This window comes from Dicentrarchus labrax, unplaced genomic scaffold (genome assembly GCF_905237075.1).
Source record: "Dicentrarchus labrax unplaced genomic scaffold, dlabrax2021, whole genome shotgun sequence".
Taxonomy (NCBI): domain Eukaryota; kingdom Metazoa; phylum Chordata; class Actinopteri; family Moronidae; genus Dicentrarchus; species Dicentrarchus labrax.
The window spans coordinates 17,243,371-17,259,566 of NW_026136719.1; the positions used below are offsets into that span (position 1 = coordinate 17,243,371).

Genomic DNA, 16,196 nt, shown 5'->3' on the forward strand with positions numbered 1-16,196 from the left:
CTATTGAATATATTCCTGGAACTTTTCTCTAAAGCTGTTACAGAAATATCTCATATTGGTTGCATATCATACTCACTATGTGCACATACACAAACACATGCACACATAATCGAGTTTGAGTTTTATGAATAAATGTATGAATTAAAGAAATATGAAATGTAAATTTGCAGCATGTGCATAGTGATCTGAAAGTGAGGATAAAGTTAATAAAGAATGGTTTTCACCATTTTGGAGATTGTATCTGCCCTTTCTAATTCATCTTCTGGTTTCTTTGGGATTATTTTTCAAGTCTTCACTTATATGAAATATAATAGGCTATCCCTCAATTGCCTAAAAGGAGTTTTTATGTAAATGGCAATTTGTAGAGTATTTTTTAAGTTGTCTTACACACTTAAACACTGTAGAACATAAAGCCTAAAGCAAGAGTACTTTATGTATCATATTAGAAACACAATGAGCGACCACTGAAAGGACTATTATCTAAATAAATGTAAATAAATTAGGCTAATACAATTTACACATTTACAAAATTAGTTAAAATCATAAATAAATAACTTACTACTGATTATACTTACTGATACCAGTAAAAGAAAGGGCGACACTGTTGCAGTGGATGTTACCGCCCAACATTAATTGCACCAGGTGTGCCGCTGATTGTTCAGGTAAAGGGCTACCAACAGCTGCAACGCTGCTTTCTTATGTACCCCCACATCTTTGCTTAAACTTTTCCTCACTTTAATTGACCATTTTTGCCTCCTGGCCTTATGTTTTGGCTGCACTCATGCCACTCTGAGGAAAAATGTATTCAACACTCAACCTCTCCACTTCTAACCACTCCGACCTGTCAGGTGTTGACCCTCAGACACTGCAGGAGCTGACTCATCGCTCCATCAAAGTAAGCATAATAATAGTTTTGGGCGTGATGATCACTTTGGGAAATATTGCAGTTCTCCTGGTTATTACTTCCTCCGTGGCTGGTTGGTCGAGAAACTCTCGGTACTTTCTCCTCTCTCTCACTGCTGCAGACTCTGCGTTTGGACTGCTGGTCATGCCCTTGAATCTCTGGGTGAGTCTTTTTAAGGACTACACCGAAGGGCCAGATGCTCTTTGTCATGTCGTGGCCTTTTGCAACGCCACCGTTTACTCCACCTGCATGTATACACTGGCCACGATAAGCCTGGAGAGGTACATTGCGGTGTTTTACCCACTGCAATACTCCTCTCTGATGACAAGGAAAAGGACACTGCTCCTGATTGCCTTCGCCTGGTGCTTCCCTCTCTTCCTACTGTCGCCTGTATCATTTCCAGACGGGATCATCGATGTTCATTTTTCTACCGCATCACTGGTCTGCAATCCATCCTACTCCACAAATGTTGGATACTCCCTAAGCTTGACATCTTTTATATTTTTCCCCTGCTCCATCATCATGACATATGCAAACCTGAGAGTGTGGTGCGCTGCCAAGAGGCAGAGGTTGAAGCTGCGCAAGTACGAATGTGCGCGTCGCAGCAGGCACAATGTGGCATCCAGGGTTCTTGTGCCTGTGATGGCAGCCTACTACACCTGTTGGACCCCCTGCATGGCGGCTATGATCTACAATGGTAAGCAATGAATCAGTGAGAATAAAGCTTGCTGTTGTGGGGGAATGCTTTAAAAATGCTTCTAACATACAGTAGCCTATTTATTATTGGAACATATAGATAGGCTAATGGATGGATGGACATCATATGCTCAAATAACTGAACTTAGTCATTAAGCAAATGAAGAAAAAGGTGTTCAGCTATCAATAAGTGCCAATTGTGGTCCACAACACTAATAGAAAACTAGAGAATAGTGTGGGTAATGCAGCCTGTTGATGTTTATCCAAGCCACATGACACTAACTATGGAAACTACTCTTGCAACAACAGCCAGGTTCTTTATTAATACAATGCATTGTAGTTCAGGGGTTTAGAATCAAAGTTCCTGATGTGGTCCCAGTTGATCTTACAATGACTGAGCAATAGCTAGTTATAGGCATATACAGGAAAGGCACATTGACGGTTATTTTTCCATTGATTTCAGCTGGAACTGTGCTGAGAAAAATAGCTGTCAAAGTTATTTATGTAATTCTGGGCATGAATATACTGATTCAAGGCCAGTTTTATGACTCAGACCTTTTTTGACTTTTTCTCATTTACCCCAAGCATGTGCTGTCTTGGAGTAATTAAGGCTGAAAGTGGAGTCACAGCTGAATATTTTTAGAAGTGAAGACCTTTTCCAAAGAGGGCTGTAATTCATCTGATATGGATGAAAATCCCTGCAAAATGAAGCTGACAGTCTTAACTGAAACTTCAATGTGTGCTGCTGTCCACACTAGTGAGCCTCACTATGAAGCGGTTGCTTCCACTCCACCAAATCTATCAGTTAATTTTTATATTTTTATATCTATACTATAAATGTTAAGTTGATGGCTTCATATAATTGCTCTCAGGGGGAAAGATTCAAATCTCCAAGGGTGATTTTTAATTTTTTATTATCGGTTGATGTATGTCATGCTCGTCTATGGTTTAAAATGAATCTACCAATTTATATGCATGATCATAAACCATCCATAGCCATACTGTGTTTCAATTGTGACCCCTCATAAAAAAGGTCATCCAAAGGTCAACCACTTTTCTCATCTAGAAGCTGATGTCTTGTGTTACCTGTTGTTGACATGCTGTGGTGAAATACCCCACTTCAGTCCCTGTGTTTTCTGCTCCACAGCTGTCTCAGGTAGCAGTGTACCAGAGTGGATGGAGTTTGTGGTGGTGTGGCTGCCAACCTCCAACGGTTTCCTCAACTGCATCTTCTACTTCTGGATAAACCGAAGCTTCCGCAGGAAATTCTACCTCGTCGTCCAGAGGCTGGCTCTGGCCCTCTGCCCCCAACTGGCTGACACCCTTGGGTGCTGCAGCACTTCAAATACACAGTTTGTGTCAGGAGTTCTGGATAATAACAACAGCGTCCATGAGCGTTCCTCCAGTGTATCCTCCACCTGCACCCTGTTAAGCTTGGCTTAGGATCTCTGCACCTGAAGAGCGCTTGTAGTGTGGCAAGGATGAGGTCAGTGACGTCTGTGCTGTCTTGTATGGAGTGGCTGGGCTGGTTAACTGAAGCCAAGTTACTGACATATCTCTACATAAGGTACCAAGGGTAAAGATTAGAGCAATGGGTCACATGGGTTACAATGCAAATGGGTTGATAACAAGATGGTCTATGATGGCAAATATTTGAAATAACCACTGTACAGACTACATCATTATAATTTGAGTTATATTGATTGTTGTATATTCTTTTTATTTTTTTTTAATAACACTTCAGTCTGAAATAGTGTTCAGTTGACTAGAACATAGGCTCAATTATTTTGATTTTTTGTTTTATGCAAACAATATTTGATTTACTGTCAAAGACGGCCTCTTAAACCACCTTTTAGTTGTTTTATAGTTAGCCATCAACCTTATCTGTGCCCATTATTCCATTATTCTGTGTACAGTTATATAATCCATTTTTTAATAGTGTCAACTATTGCAGTTTAGACTTGTTGCTTAGAGCAATATATTTCACTTGAAACATGTAAGGTTAGTCCATTAATACAGCACAAGAAACTGATATTTAGACTTCCATTCATATGAGACATTTGTGAACTAACATCACTATCCGATTGCAAGCACTTTGAAGGATTGAGGCCATCTACCTCTTCTTCAATTGCATCAAAGACCTTGGCATATTACAGCTGGGAGAAGTTAACCTTTAAGTCACAGCATTTCAGTGTATGCAAGAAGAAAAGTAATTAAGCAGCTACACTGTAGAAAGGTCACCACATTTGTGCCGCCAAAGAGATAACTTGGGCAACTTCTGAGGCTGTGGTTGTTTATTTTGAGATATTAAGCCCATGATCTTCCCCTCAGTATCTTCTACAACAGTATGGATTCAACTTGGCAATGCCCATTGCATTTTATTCTGAATACAGTTAACTGTCATGGTGAATTATAGATAACGTTAAAAAAGAATCTGAAATTCACAAAACATTTTTATGCAACTTATTTTAGCCTTTAGGTTGCTGCTTGTTGTTACTATCATTAAGGTTTGTGCATTGGTAAATGGTGACCTTCCCCACAAATTAAAATGTGTTGAGCATCAGAAGGTCTGTCATTAAATTATATAAGAAAAAATATTGACTTAATAATGGCATTTGTATGTATACATTTTGTTATGTTTCTAAATTCTCAATTTTTATAAAGAATAAACAAATAACATTGGATAATATATTGGTTTATGATCTAATAAATAAAGCATTATGCATTTGAATTGTGTTATTACTTGGTCTAAGTTTGGTATTTAAAAAAAAAAGTAGTGTTCTGCTGCACTCCACATTACTAAAGAATAAAACAGACCTGTCAAAAGAACAGTGAAGAGCAGTATAACTTATCTACCTGAGTGTCATAAAGTCCTTTTGACAGCATGTAAGAGCTCTGCATTGTCAGACAAAATACCGCATGAATCCAGTGTACTTCACTGCTTTAGTATGCTGTGGATATATCTCCGAAACCTGGGGCCATGTGTAGAGTATAACTGTAAACAATTCTGCAACACTGATACATGCTGTTGTGGATATGTTTTTCTTATCAATAAATTATTGTGTTTCCGTTGATAGAGATGGAACCAGAAAGTAACATTTCTAGCTTTTCACGCTTGCAATGTTTCCTCAATATACCTAGTGTGCAGAAATGTAATTCAGGGGTTTGTAATTGCCACTAACTTAGGAAATGGAAGTTCAGTTTGTTTCACACACAATACCCATGCTGTTTTATAGTTGGCTAAAGCATGTGTATGTGTTGGAGGGGAAGAAAGAAGAATCTGAATTTAATGTATTGCCCAGTCAACTATTGTATAACTATTGTAGTGAAGGCTATACCCACATGTGTTTCAGTCAGCATTGGTATACCCACTTCTAAATCCCCTCTGATGTCCATCATTCAGTAGTGTTCTGCGAGCTGATATTTTTTGTAAGGATGGGGAAGGCATGACACAGTTGTCCAATTTTCATGAGTGGATGGAGTAAGGAATAAGGAATACTTCACTCAAAATGCATAAATGTGTAGATGACTCGCCTGTCTGTGGGCCAGTATTGATTGCAAAACCTGCACCTCTTTTGTGGCTTATGTTAAATTCATAATGATCCTTGAGTTAAGTGACAATGTGCTAAATATACAAGATTAGTTTTACATGTCACTGTTAATAACACAGGGCGTTTATCCTTCGCTGGACCGGCCATTTTAAAAACAATTGGGGCATAAATTAACAGAGTATCCACTTCTCCAGGCACCACTACACTGCTGATTACACTGTAGGCATTATATAACTGAAAACATGACAAACCGCATGCAGCAATTAGATGACAAACTACTCGAACAACTTGCAGTTGTACAGCTAAACAACAGTTCATTATTCCACAAAACTATTTTGATATAATCGAAGTCTTGAAAGTTGTATGTATTATCAGAGTTGGTCATTTGCATTACAGATGCTGTATGGTGAGTGTGTCTGTGTCTTATATGGTGTGCTTATTGAAAGTAAAATATATCTCTATCAGCATTTAGATGTGATTAAACAAGTGACCTCAGGGGTTAGCCTATGCATATACATTTGACATGTCATTGTATTTTGGTAATGTTTGCTCTCAGTGTTCGTTTTTCTTTAGTTTTACTTCTGATAGTGTCTTATGATGAATAATTTGAATTGGATTATGCTAATTACTACCTACCAATGCCATGTTAGATAACAGGTTGAGCCAGGGGTATGGAGATAAAGAATATTGAAAATAATCAGAAGATGAGAATATTATGCTTTGGCTTTTGAATAATGGATGGGTACAAATTCAATTGATTGTGTGCCTGGTGTTTTTCCTGATGAAGGACAAACAACAATATACATACATATGAGGCCAACAACTTTTGTGAAGCAACTTCAAGTAGTTTCACAAAACTAGTTTGTCAAAGAATAAGGTTAGAAACCAACAATAACAGATATACTTCCTTAATACATGTGAAGTGATGTGATTATGATGTGATGGATGTGACTATATGGTTTGCAAATCAGTCATGAAATATTGATATGAGCCAAGTGTACTCGCATAGGAAAGTGGTAGTAAATAGTAAAGTATTAAACCTAAGTCTAATTAGTCTAATTTGCTCTGGTATATTCATTTCATAGCTTTTCACTTGACATTCTTTGTAACAAAACAGATATATTCAGGAACTCAGAAACTAAGAAGGAAAGAAAATTTGACTTTATTTCAGGAGTGAATTCAATTCTTTCCTTGGTCTAAGTCCTTCAGAAGTAGGGAATGTTTTTATTGTGAGAGGTGAGTGTTTTTAAGTGAACCTTTTAGGCAGTTGTCAAAGCTTCAAAATCCTCTTGAGATTCCCTCTGTACACAGACAACTTGACACGCAGGTGTATCTCTGCTCCCACAGTATCCAGGCCTGCCTAAAAAATATGGTACAGGTAAAATGTGGAATACATATTGAATATGTATTTCACGAGTAGGTGACCTTTTTGAACTATCTCAGACCACTTGTCAGAGATCATGTTTATTCCTTCAGCATCCATTAAGTGTTTTTCCAGCTGTTTGAGATTTTTGCCGAGCAGGTCTCCCAGGACACTGGAGTGTTGTGCATTAGCAGCCTCAGCTCTCCTTGAGGATGACAAGCAATTCAGTCATGGGGAATGATGGGCTTCATGTACTCCCACAGATACAATATTCTGTCTCATAAGAGCTCATCAATCTGTCTGGTCATAATTGCTGTCACAACATCAAGGCTGACATAGATGTAAAATGGCTTTAATGCTCTTTGGGTCAAAAACTGAGAAAATATCTACAACTAAGGTCTAACAAATATCTAACATCAATTACTTTGGTCATGTATGGTACTTATGAACAAGTGCTAACTTGTTTCTGACAAAGCAGAAGTACAAAAACCAGCCCAATGTCAGTTTTGTCATTCTATTCTATTTGGTATTATTATTTTAAACCATCTCAACCACCATTGTACACATTGTCTTTATCAGTATCACACTATCTCAGTAAAAATGTTGCAGGTTGTTTTTCATCATTGCATAATGTTTTTCCCACCATGTGTGACAGCATTGTGTTTATTGTGTTTACTGCTGTTACATGCCCATGAAAACCTGGAGGTAAACACTGCTGAATTTTGTGATGAATTCATTAGAGTGGGTGCACAAGTAAGATTAGGAATTTTAATATATATTTCCACTGTTTCTGGTAAAGGCCAAATGAAACGAATGACAAATAAGCATCTTGAGGCTGTAGTGCCACCTTGTGTTTGTACTTAGTATGGCATGAAAATGACGAGTCCTTCTAAGCAACGATATATTTATAATAATTTCTGACAGGTTGTGGTGGTGATAAATATAATGAATTGCTGATATTTTATACTGTTGAGTGTGTTTTAATGTACATTTAAGAAACTCAACACAATTAGTAAATGTTTTATTGGGGTCTTAAACAAAAATGCTTTATTCCTTATAAACAATTCATCAATTTATGTAACAAGAGGGCATCCGGTTCTTGATTTGTCCCGCCTGATTAAAAAGGATGAATGGGTGTTGATTTTTGCTTTCTGTGGTGTGCTGCTCATGAGCACCCTGAGGACCCTGTGAGGGCTCTTGTGACGGTTGCAGATGGAAGGACTTTAATTCCAATCACTGTTTCCTGCTCCTCTCCACAGGAAAAGTAGCTGAGGGGAGCAGGCATATGGAGGACTCAAGTATTATTCACGTTGTGCTGGTATTGGAAAAAGAAGAAAACAAATCAGAGTATAGGTACATAACCACATATCATTATCTACCTTAATGCATTTTTTCCATCAAATCACAATGGCACAATGATTACATTCTTAACAAAAGGATGCCAGAGTATGGGGATCATTCAGTCATTTTGCTCTGTTACCTCCATGTAAAGCATGGAAAGTGGACTGACTTTCTTCTTGCTATCATAGATTAATTGCCTTCCTCCACAATGTGTTACAATAGGTTTTAGTGCATTTGCCAAGAGCAGGGCCACAGAGTGAAATTAAAGCCGGTTAAGTTTTTCATATGTGTATTCCTTTCAAATTAGCACAATACTGCCTTGACATACTATCCATTATTGAGTTTATAAATATTTAAAAGAAAAGGAAAACATATTGGTGGATTTTTACCAATACAAAGCATTTGTCATTTTTGTTATAATGGTCTGAGAGTCAGATGTATGACGAATGATGAGCTAATGAAGTGCTATGAGAGACAGCTTTATTTACTATAGTCACTTCATCTGACATTGACAATGGTGAGTGTGTCAGTGTAGTTGTTTACATGGCTGCTGCCATTACAGGTGTCAGTTGGATAAAAGCTTCAGGCTGACAACACCTGTATTTGTGCTTGGGCTTATCCCTTGTTCCCAGCATCACCCAGTCATTTTAAAACTCAACCAACCTTTTGTTCTGAAGGAGTGTGCTGCACAGTTCACAAGCTGTTTTTCAGCAGTCACAGCTCAAGATAGAAGATAAATATACTTTATTAATTATATTAAAATAAAAGCGAGTTCATGTCTATCCACTCTGGCCAACACGCACATCATTGTTTTCTAGGTTAGACTGTCATTTTGTTCTGCCTTCTGTTCTTGTGGATCATAATAACTTCATGCTACAATCATGCCATAGTTAACATATTGGCAAATAAACTAGTATGAAACCCTGCACCAGAGAGCATGCTACTTTCACAGTTCTCAGTGATTACAATTGGTTCTTTTCTTTTAGCATGAAAAGGCTTTTCCTGCTGGACAGAAGATGTGTCCTACTTCACTGTAAAGAGGATTCTTAGTGTGCTGGTGACTTCAAGTTTCTAGATCACACAACTATAAGTTACAAATTGGACCAGGATTGACTATTTTGCAATGTCACAAATCGTAGGCCCAACCCTTAAAATCGGATTTTCAGTGTGCTCAGAAACTTTCCACTTTACAGCAGATTAATGTGAAAACATTCTTCTAGTGTCAAACTCTGCACATACATCATTCTGCACAGTGAAGATCAAACAGCAAACTGTATAGGAACAAGAAGAAAAACATTACACAGTATATCAATGACTAGCCACATACACTTTGAAAGTCATTTTATTCAAAGATAATTTTGATGATGAGAAATGATGGTAAATATTTCTTGAAGTTCAACCAACAAACGTTTGACATCTGCAAGTAAATATTGTAGCCACATGTAAAAATAGCAAGTTATATTCATAAATTTTGAACTTTTGTTTGTAGTTGGAAAATGTTTTTTCCAATAGTAATATGAAATAAAATAGTAATTTCAGAATATTCAATAAAAGGAGTGATTTTTGAAATGCTATGCAAACCTTGCCTAAATGAAAACATATTAAACAGTGCAAACCTAGGAACTTCAAAAACTAACATACTGTAATGAAATATGTATGTGAAACTGTGCCCTTAAAGACACCCATCCACAGCTCTAATGACAACTGACTGACTTCATCCAATACAATTCCAACCCTCAAGTGACAGTTCCCAGTACCATTCATTAAAAACATCAAAATTAGATAAATGACAATGAAACAAAGTTGTGAAAAAGCATCAGTTAAATAACAAATGGCATAGTAGGGGACAATCGAATCTAAAAACAATCAAATAACAGATATTTTTCTTAATTCAAGGGTATTCATTCACTGTAAGCTATTACATTTGGGTAATAAAATATTCTATGACCACAAAAATTTATATTAATATATGGACCAGGTATTTTGAACATTTACACAAATTCCTGGTAACAGAAGTGTAGAAAAAGCAAGAACACATCCTACCTTAAATAATCACACAGTATAACGCACATCTTTAAAAAGCAACAGATGCAAAGATTTGACACTGCAATTACCTAATTGGAAAATATTGTGCATTTACAAGTGATAAGGGCAATCTAGCATTGCTAACACAAGAACTGTGCATTAAGGAGTGAAGGGAATAAACTCATGATTGCTATTTAGAGTTAGGAAGCAGTAACATTTCTCACTTTATTAAAACTAAGAAAATGCATTAGAAGTTATAATTCAGTGTAAACGGTAGAATGGTCATTGTTAACTATTACCCTGATTAAAACACCATTCTGCATACGATCACCTCCATCAGTGTTTCCATTTAGTCTATCAGTAGTGATGGTGAATGTATACCAGGCTGTTAACAAAACCTTTCTCTGAGCAGGCAAACGGTTAATGAGCATACAGAGAAACAAACTGGGTCAAATGCATATGAAAGTTTAAGTTAAAGACAGGGTTTAACATGAATGACAACAGGCATAGTGACGATGAAGTACAACGCAACTGAAGGCAGACACTTTAATGAAGTTTCTGCCCAATTGTCTATTTGGTGCAATCTATGTAGATGGACAAAAGTACTTTTATCAAACTGTTCCCCTCCTTTTCTAGTTGCAAAGGATGCACACACTCCTAATTGTGTGTGTTCAGTGTAAGGAGGTTTTGGTCAAACATTTCGAGGCCTCCAGATGAAAACAATGAGATGAAAAGAGGATGCCAGCACTCAAGAAGACTTGTGTTCGAACATGTAGTAGCGATACATGACACCAACAACAATTGCAGCAATGGCAGGTATCAACCACATGGTCCAGGAACTATGGGGGGAAAAAACATTAATCAATAAGACAGAAATCTGTGAAAATCATATTTAACCATTTGCAAAAATAACCCCCCCCTCTCCCCAAAAGTTTCTTGAAAATAGTTTTTCTTTTACATATTACATATAAGGATATATACACATACAGCAGATCTCCCCATTTCCAGAAGCCTTTTTTGAGCTGTCAATAACTTAAAGAGGACTTTATTTACAGCAGACTACAGTGATCAATGTTGACTTGCAGCAAAAAACCTATAACACGGTGTTCATCATGACTCACCTGGACTCTCCTGAATTTGTGTCCTGTGCCTCCTGTAGCAGAAAACAAAGGACACATTAAAAAGAGATATTGTACAACAAACAAAAAACAAATACTGTTATAGTGACTTTTCTGTTGCATTTAGGATGAGGTCAGATGAACAGAAAGCGCTTACCTCTGCCAGTCTTCTTCTGTCATCCTACAAAGAAAATCATTAAATTAGTACTATTATTACTTCCTTCATGTGATGGTCCGACAGAAATTGCACACAACAAGCCAAGAATAAAAATTATGTCCGATTCTCAGGTAGTCCATAGTTGATCAAAACTGTTGACAAAATCTAAATATGAAGTAACTGGCCTACAATATATTAGTTCTGGACTTGGACTTCGGAGCAGGCATGCACAACAACCATTCATCTGGCTGATAGCCACACTACAATCTCCAATGTCAATCAGCAATTTTAAACTTGAGGGAAAAAATGGGACTAGTAAAAGCACCAGATAGCTGCTAAATACAAAAACATTAATTCCTTTGTTAAAGTAATATGAATATAATGTGTAGGTTTTATTGGCAAACAAGACAACTTGTTGGAAAAGTACAATTGTTAATTCCACAGTATGATTATCTTATCTACCTCTACCTCACTATCGTATACAATGTTATCTTGAGAATTACTGAACTAAGTAAACAAGGCATACTTTAACTTAAAACACAATTCAAATACTAAATGACAAAGTTGGACATTTTTAAAACTTTGTGTGCAACTTATTCTGTTGTTTGTTTTACTCACTGTAATCACTCCTATTTACACTGGCCAGTAAAGCTCACTCTTTTTTTGGTTTTCCATTATTACTGGCACCACCAAAAATGATTATTACCTAGTACTTTCTTTTGGTACCACCTCAGTTGATGTTCTAAACGTGCTGAGCTGATACTAAAGTAATTTTTGTGTACGTAGTTAGTGTGTGGATGAGTGAAAGAGTGAGTGTGTTGAATGCAAGCGGTGCAGAGGAAAAGGTGAGCCGTGAAGTTTGTCAATGGCAGTTGTTTACTGTTTTTCAGTAAACAAAGGATGCAGCTCCTTAAGACAAAAGTAAAGCTTCCGTGTGTTGTTTCCCAACTGCTAGAAAAGCATTGCTGTGACACGCAGCTATACCTACATTGTGGAGGTATTATCCGTAATACTGTACATTACTGAACTATAAATAAAAACTTCCTACCCACTTGATTTGTCTAATTCAAACAATTGAATCCTCATAGTAGCTTTGAAATAAATTTTTACACAGAACAAAGACTGTAGTTCTGACCAGTATGAACAGGAGGAATGAGTACAGTGATTAAAACTCCTTTTTCAATGTGATGAGATATGTTTCCAACAGGCAAAATATCTTTCACAACAGAATTTGTTCATAAGGCTCTTTCACGTGCCTGTTTTGAGTCCTCTGGCATACAGTCATGCTTTTTTGTCCCTGCTTTTCCAGCCACCCTTCCATGCCGACTACATTTGTAGTGCCTGCTGTCCTACTGGCATGATCTCCAATTGCAGCATGGTTTTTCTCAGTTGGATTGAATTCAGATTTTAAAAAAAATATATCTATATCTATATATCTATATATATATATATAGACGTAATTTGCTGCTTTTCTCCAGACACAGAACTAATGCTCACATGACAACCTTGTCTAAAAGGATTTTACAAGCCAATTTCCACTAAATTTGATGTCATCTAATAAGCATGTAAAACCCTAATTATCGCATAGCACCAGCTTGTGACTCCAAGCAACGTTTTGTGCAACAAATGTCTACTTTTTTACCTCAAAGAAATCTGGTGACACAGCTTAATTACAGCTTGAATAGGATAGATTTAAGCAATGCAATTTATCATAACTTCTGTATTTGACAGAAGCATATGGACATCGTGTAAAAATACTACAGGAAGGAAAACAGGTTTTTCATAGCTAAGAAGAGGCCCAATCTTACCATGTGAAGTTCCCCAATGAAGTACTGCTGGAGCATCTCCCTGGCATCTGTAGAATGACCCACATCCTCAAAGCTCTCTGTGGCATCGGCGCCTGCCTGCTCCAGCAACACCTCCTCACCTCCGGGATGCTGAAGGTATAGAATGTGTTAACACAGAGCATTAACGAGTTTATTTCCTTATTTGCCCCACACTTATAATATTGTACAGCTAACTTCTATGCTTGGTTAGGTTTACCCCAAAGCGATAAAAAAAAACTGTTGAAACACTTGAAATCACAGCCAAATAAGTGAAATACACCAATGTGATCTTTCAGTGGATTTAGGATAATGAGTACAACTTAAGTTTAAGTTTTGAGTGCAGAACTTGTAAGGGAGCATTTTTTACTCTGTGTGCATACTTTATCCAGCATTGGTATTTCTATTGACCATTTACTACACTGTCGCTTGACGTTATCTTACAGCCAGATCAGATAGTTTATGTGTCACCCTGAATGCAATTTTCACAATTAACCTATGTCAATGCAGCTATAATTTAATATTTAATACAGGATTACCAACAATGTTGCTGTTCAGGCTTATATTATGCAGATATATCGATGTATCTCGGTGTAAGCAACAATAACGTAATGAAAATGGTGGGCAACAGCTTAACGACTACTACTAGTCGTTAAACTATATTGTAGCTAGAAGAATTTGTATTCCCCCAGTTACACTAGTTTGTGTAACTTAAGCCGTGTATTGTTTAACCCAGATTAAACTTTATACTAACAGGCTGTAAACAGCGTTGCTGATCATTAACAGCTCGACTGAAGACGTTACACGTCGACACATAAGGCGAAACAATCGTTTTGTAATTACCGGGAAGTGACATTATTATACGAAATTTGGTAACTAAAAGCTTAAAACACGAACATAAAATTACGAGATAATGGTTGGGTGGTTGCTACCAGCTGTCAGAAAGTGTGTCTTACCTCTTCGAGGAAAGTTGTGATGTCGTATACTTTATCGTGGATGATGAGCCATGTGTCGTGGCTCATATTATGTACTCTTACTTCTTCTAATGTGTAATATTTTACACCGCCTTCCACCGTTTCGCCGTTCTCCTCAACATTGGTGGCACTGGCGGGTTCACTGCATTGCTTATTGAGGGTTTCGTTGATTTCCTCACCCATCGTAACGATAATGCTAATAACCTATATCGATTGAGCGGTTAGCTAACGTTAGCCTCTGTTAGCCAGGTATGGATGTAACGCTAGCTAGCTACTTCAAGATCAGTTTCCGCCGTGTTTGAACGCGGCTAGTTGTCCTCTAAAACAGCTCCTAATGCCACCCGTGGAGACGAGCTAACATAAACAACAGTATTACAACACGAATGCTACACGGTGTTGGGTTACGAAATCAAAAAACACCCTAACCCGGCACATCAGCTCACATGTGAAACAGACCAATGGCATGCGTGTTACTGTACCATGAAGCGGAGACACCGCCACTGACCAATGAGGCCGCGACTTTTGGACTGACGACCAATCAAAATCGAGCAGTTGATGATCATGAGACTAGGATGTTTACAAAGGTTGTCAAATGTGCACTGTCATTGCGCATACAAGTTTTTTTTTGTTTGTTTGTTTTTTTTCGCGTTTCCGATGACTTAAGGTGACTTTTATGTGGTGTGTTTGTAACATTTCGTAACAGCTGCTTTGTTTTCGGGATATTTTAAAGCATTACTACGGAGCCCCTAAAGTCCCCAAAAGGAAATGTTTTTTATCTTGTGCGCACAAGATAATTTACTATAAATTCATATGCATCTCTAACGGCTTCAGATGCACACAGCTGTCATATAATGGAGAGAACTCAGCTTATCAAGTTTTATTTTCACCTCGCCATGTCATACCATGAAATTCTTGCTTTCTGAAATCTGAACGTCCGCCAGATTCTGTTTAGGGGGCATGGACATTGTGGTAAAACGGGCGAATGACAGAAAGATATCTTTCTCATCTATCTTATCAACCAGCTCACCCACCAATAACATAGCAAATTGACTGCTTAAATAAAGTAATGAACACAGCAATGTTTCAAACATAGTGGAGAAATCAGCAAACATATAGCCTATAAAGATAAGTAACTTGTGCCCATAAGATGTTCTATTTCTTTTTACTTATATGTATATACCTATATGTACCTATACATATACCTATACATTTACCTTTGTTATATATTGTGTTAGATAGTGTAATATAAGTATTCTTTATATTCTTTAACATGTACAGTACAACAACTGCAAATTTCCCCCTGAGGATCAATAACGTATTTCTGATTCTGATTCTGACCTGTTGTGTCAGCCAATAAAAAATTTGGAACTAATGTACAAATTGAAAATGGGCCAGCACAACTTGTAATAAATTATATCAGAATACAGCATGTAATTGAAATTTGTCTTTTATATGAAGTGCAAATAATATAATAGACAATTTCAACACTAGGGAAACAGGTAAAAACCCAGTTTTCTTAGTTTTGGGAGATTTAATTAGACTAAAGTACTACATCAGAATCAGAATCACTTTAATTGTGCCAGGTATGTGCACACATACAAGGAATTTGACTGTGGTTTTGCGTTGCTCTCAATATACATGCACAGACTAAGCATAAATAAACAGGACAACAAGCTGAACAAAATAGACATAAACTACCATGTACAGTTATACGTATATAAACCAATAAAACAATAACATTTGTAGACAGTAGACAATTGTGCAAATACATATTTAGTACATACATACTTTACTTAAGTGATTGTACATTTTTACATATGAATAACTGGGCCTCATTCTGTGCTGATAGGGGGGCCTGTGCAATATGTATGTTACTGATATGTCAATTTACCAACCACAAGATGGTAGCGGCAGATACTATACTTTGTCAGTGGTCCATAATATACTTCACATGTAAAGCTTTCATCCTCTGCAGCCACATTCAGGTGTCAGAAATCAGAATCAGGGTCATTGCCAAGCAGGTTTTCACATAGAGATACAAGGAATTTGGTAAATAAAGTCATGAACACAAATTTAAAAAAATTACAAAACATATAGAATCAGCATAAAAAATATATATATACACTAACAATACAGCATAACTTTTGGTAAGCCACCAGATAAAAAAAATCTGCTACTCATGCAACATCAGGCAAAACACATGTTGGCTGTATAAGGTTCAAACCCTGCCCCCATCCCAACAGA

The 16,196-nt window shown here is 37.1% G+C and overlaps 2 protein-coding genes across 2 annotated transcripts; one reads left to right on the forward strand and one right to left on the reverse strand.

Annotated features, from left to right (window-relative positions):
• The first annotated feature begins 799 nt into the window (after positions 1–799).
• On the forward strand, positions 800–4,072 carry zgc:162592 (uncharacterized protein LOC561993 homolog). The gene is made up of 2 exons (XM_051379330.1): positions 800–1,601; positions 2,748–4,072. The coding sequence occupies exons 1-2, from the start codon at positions 800–802 to the stop codon at positions 3,041–3,043; spliced, it is 1,098 nt and encodes a 365-aa protein (XP_051235290.1). The 3' UTR covers positions 3,044–4,072.
• A 5,109-nt stretch (positions 4,073–9,181) lies between these two features.
• Positions 9,182–14,413, reverse strand: LOC127351891 (cytochrome b5). The gene is made up of 5 exons (XM_051379867.1): positions 13,935–14,413; positions 12,964–13,092; positions 11,156–11,179; positions 11,002–11,033; positions 9,182–10,719 (listed from the first exon to the last, which is right to left on the reverse strand). Exons 1-5 carry the CDS (start codon positions 14,133–14,135, stop codon positions 10,629–10,631), a joined length of 477 nt encoding a protein of 158 aa, XP_051235827.1. The 5' UTR covers positions 14,136–14,413; the 3' UTR covers positions 9,182–10,628.
• Positions 14,414–16,196: the final 1,783 nt, after the last annotated feature.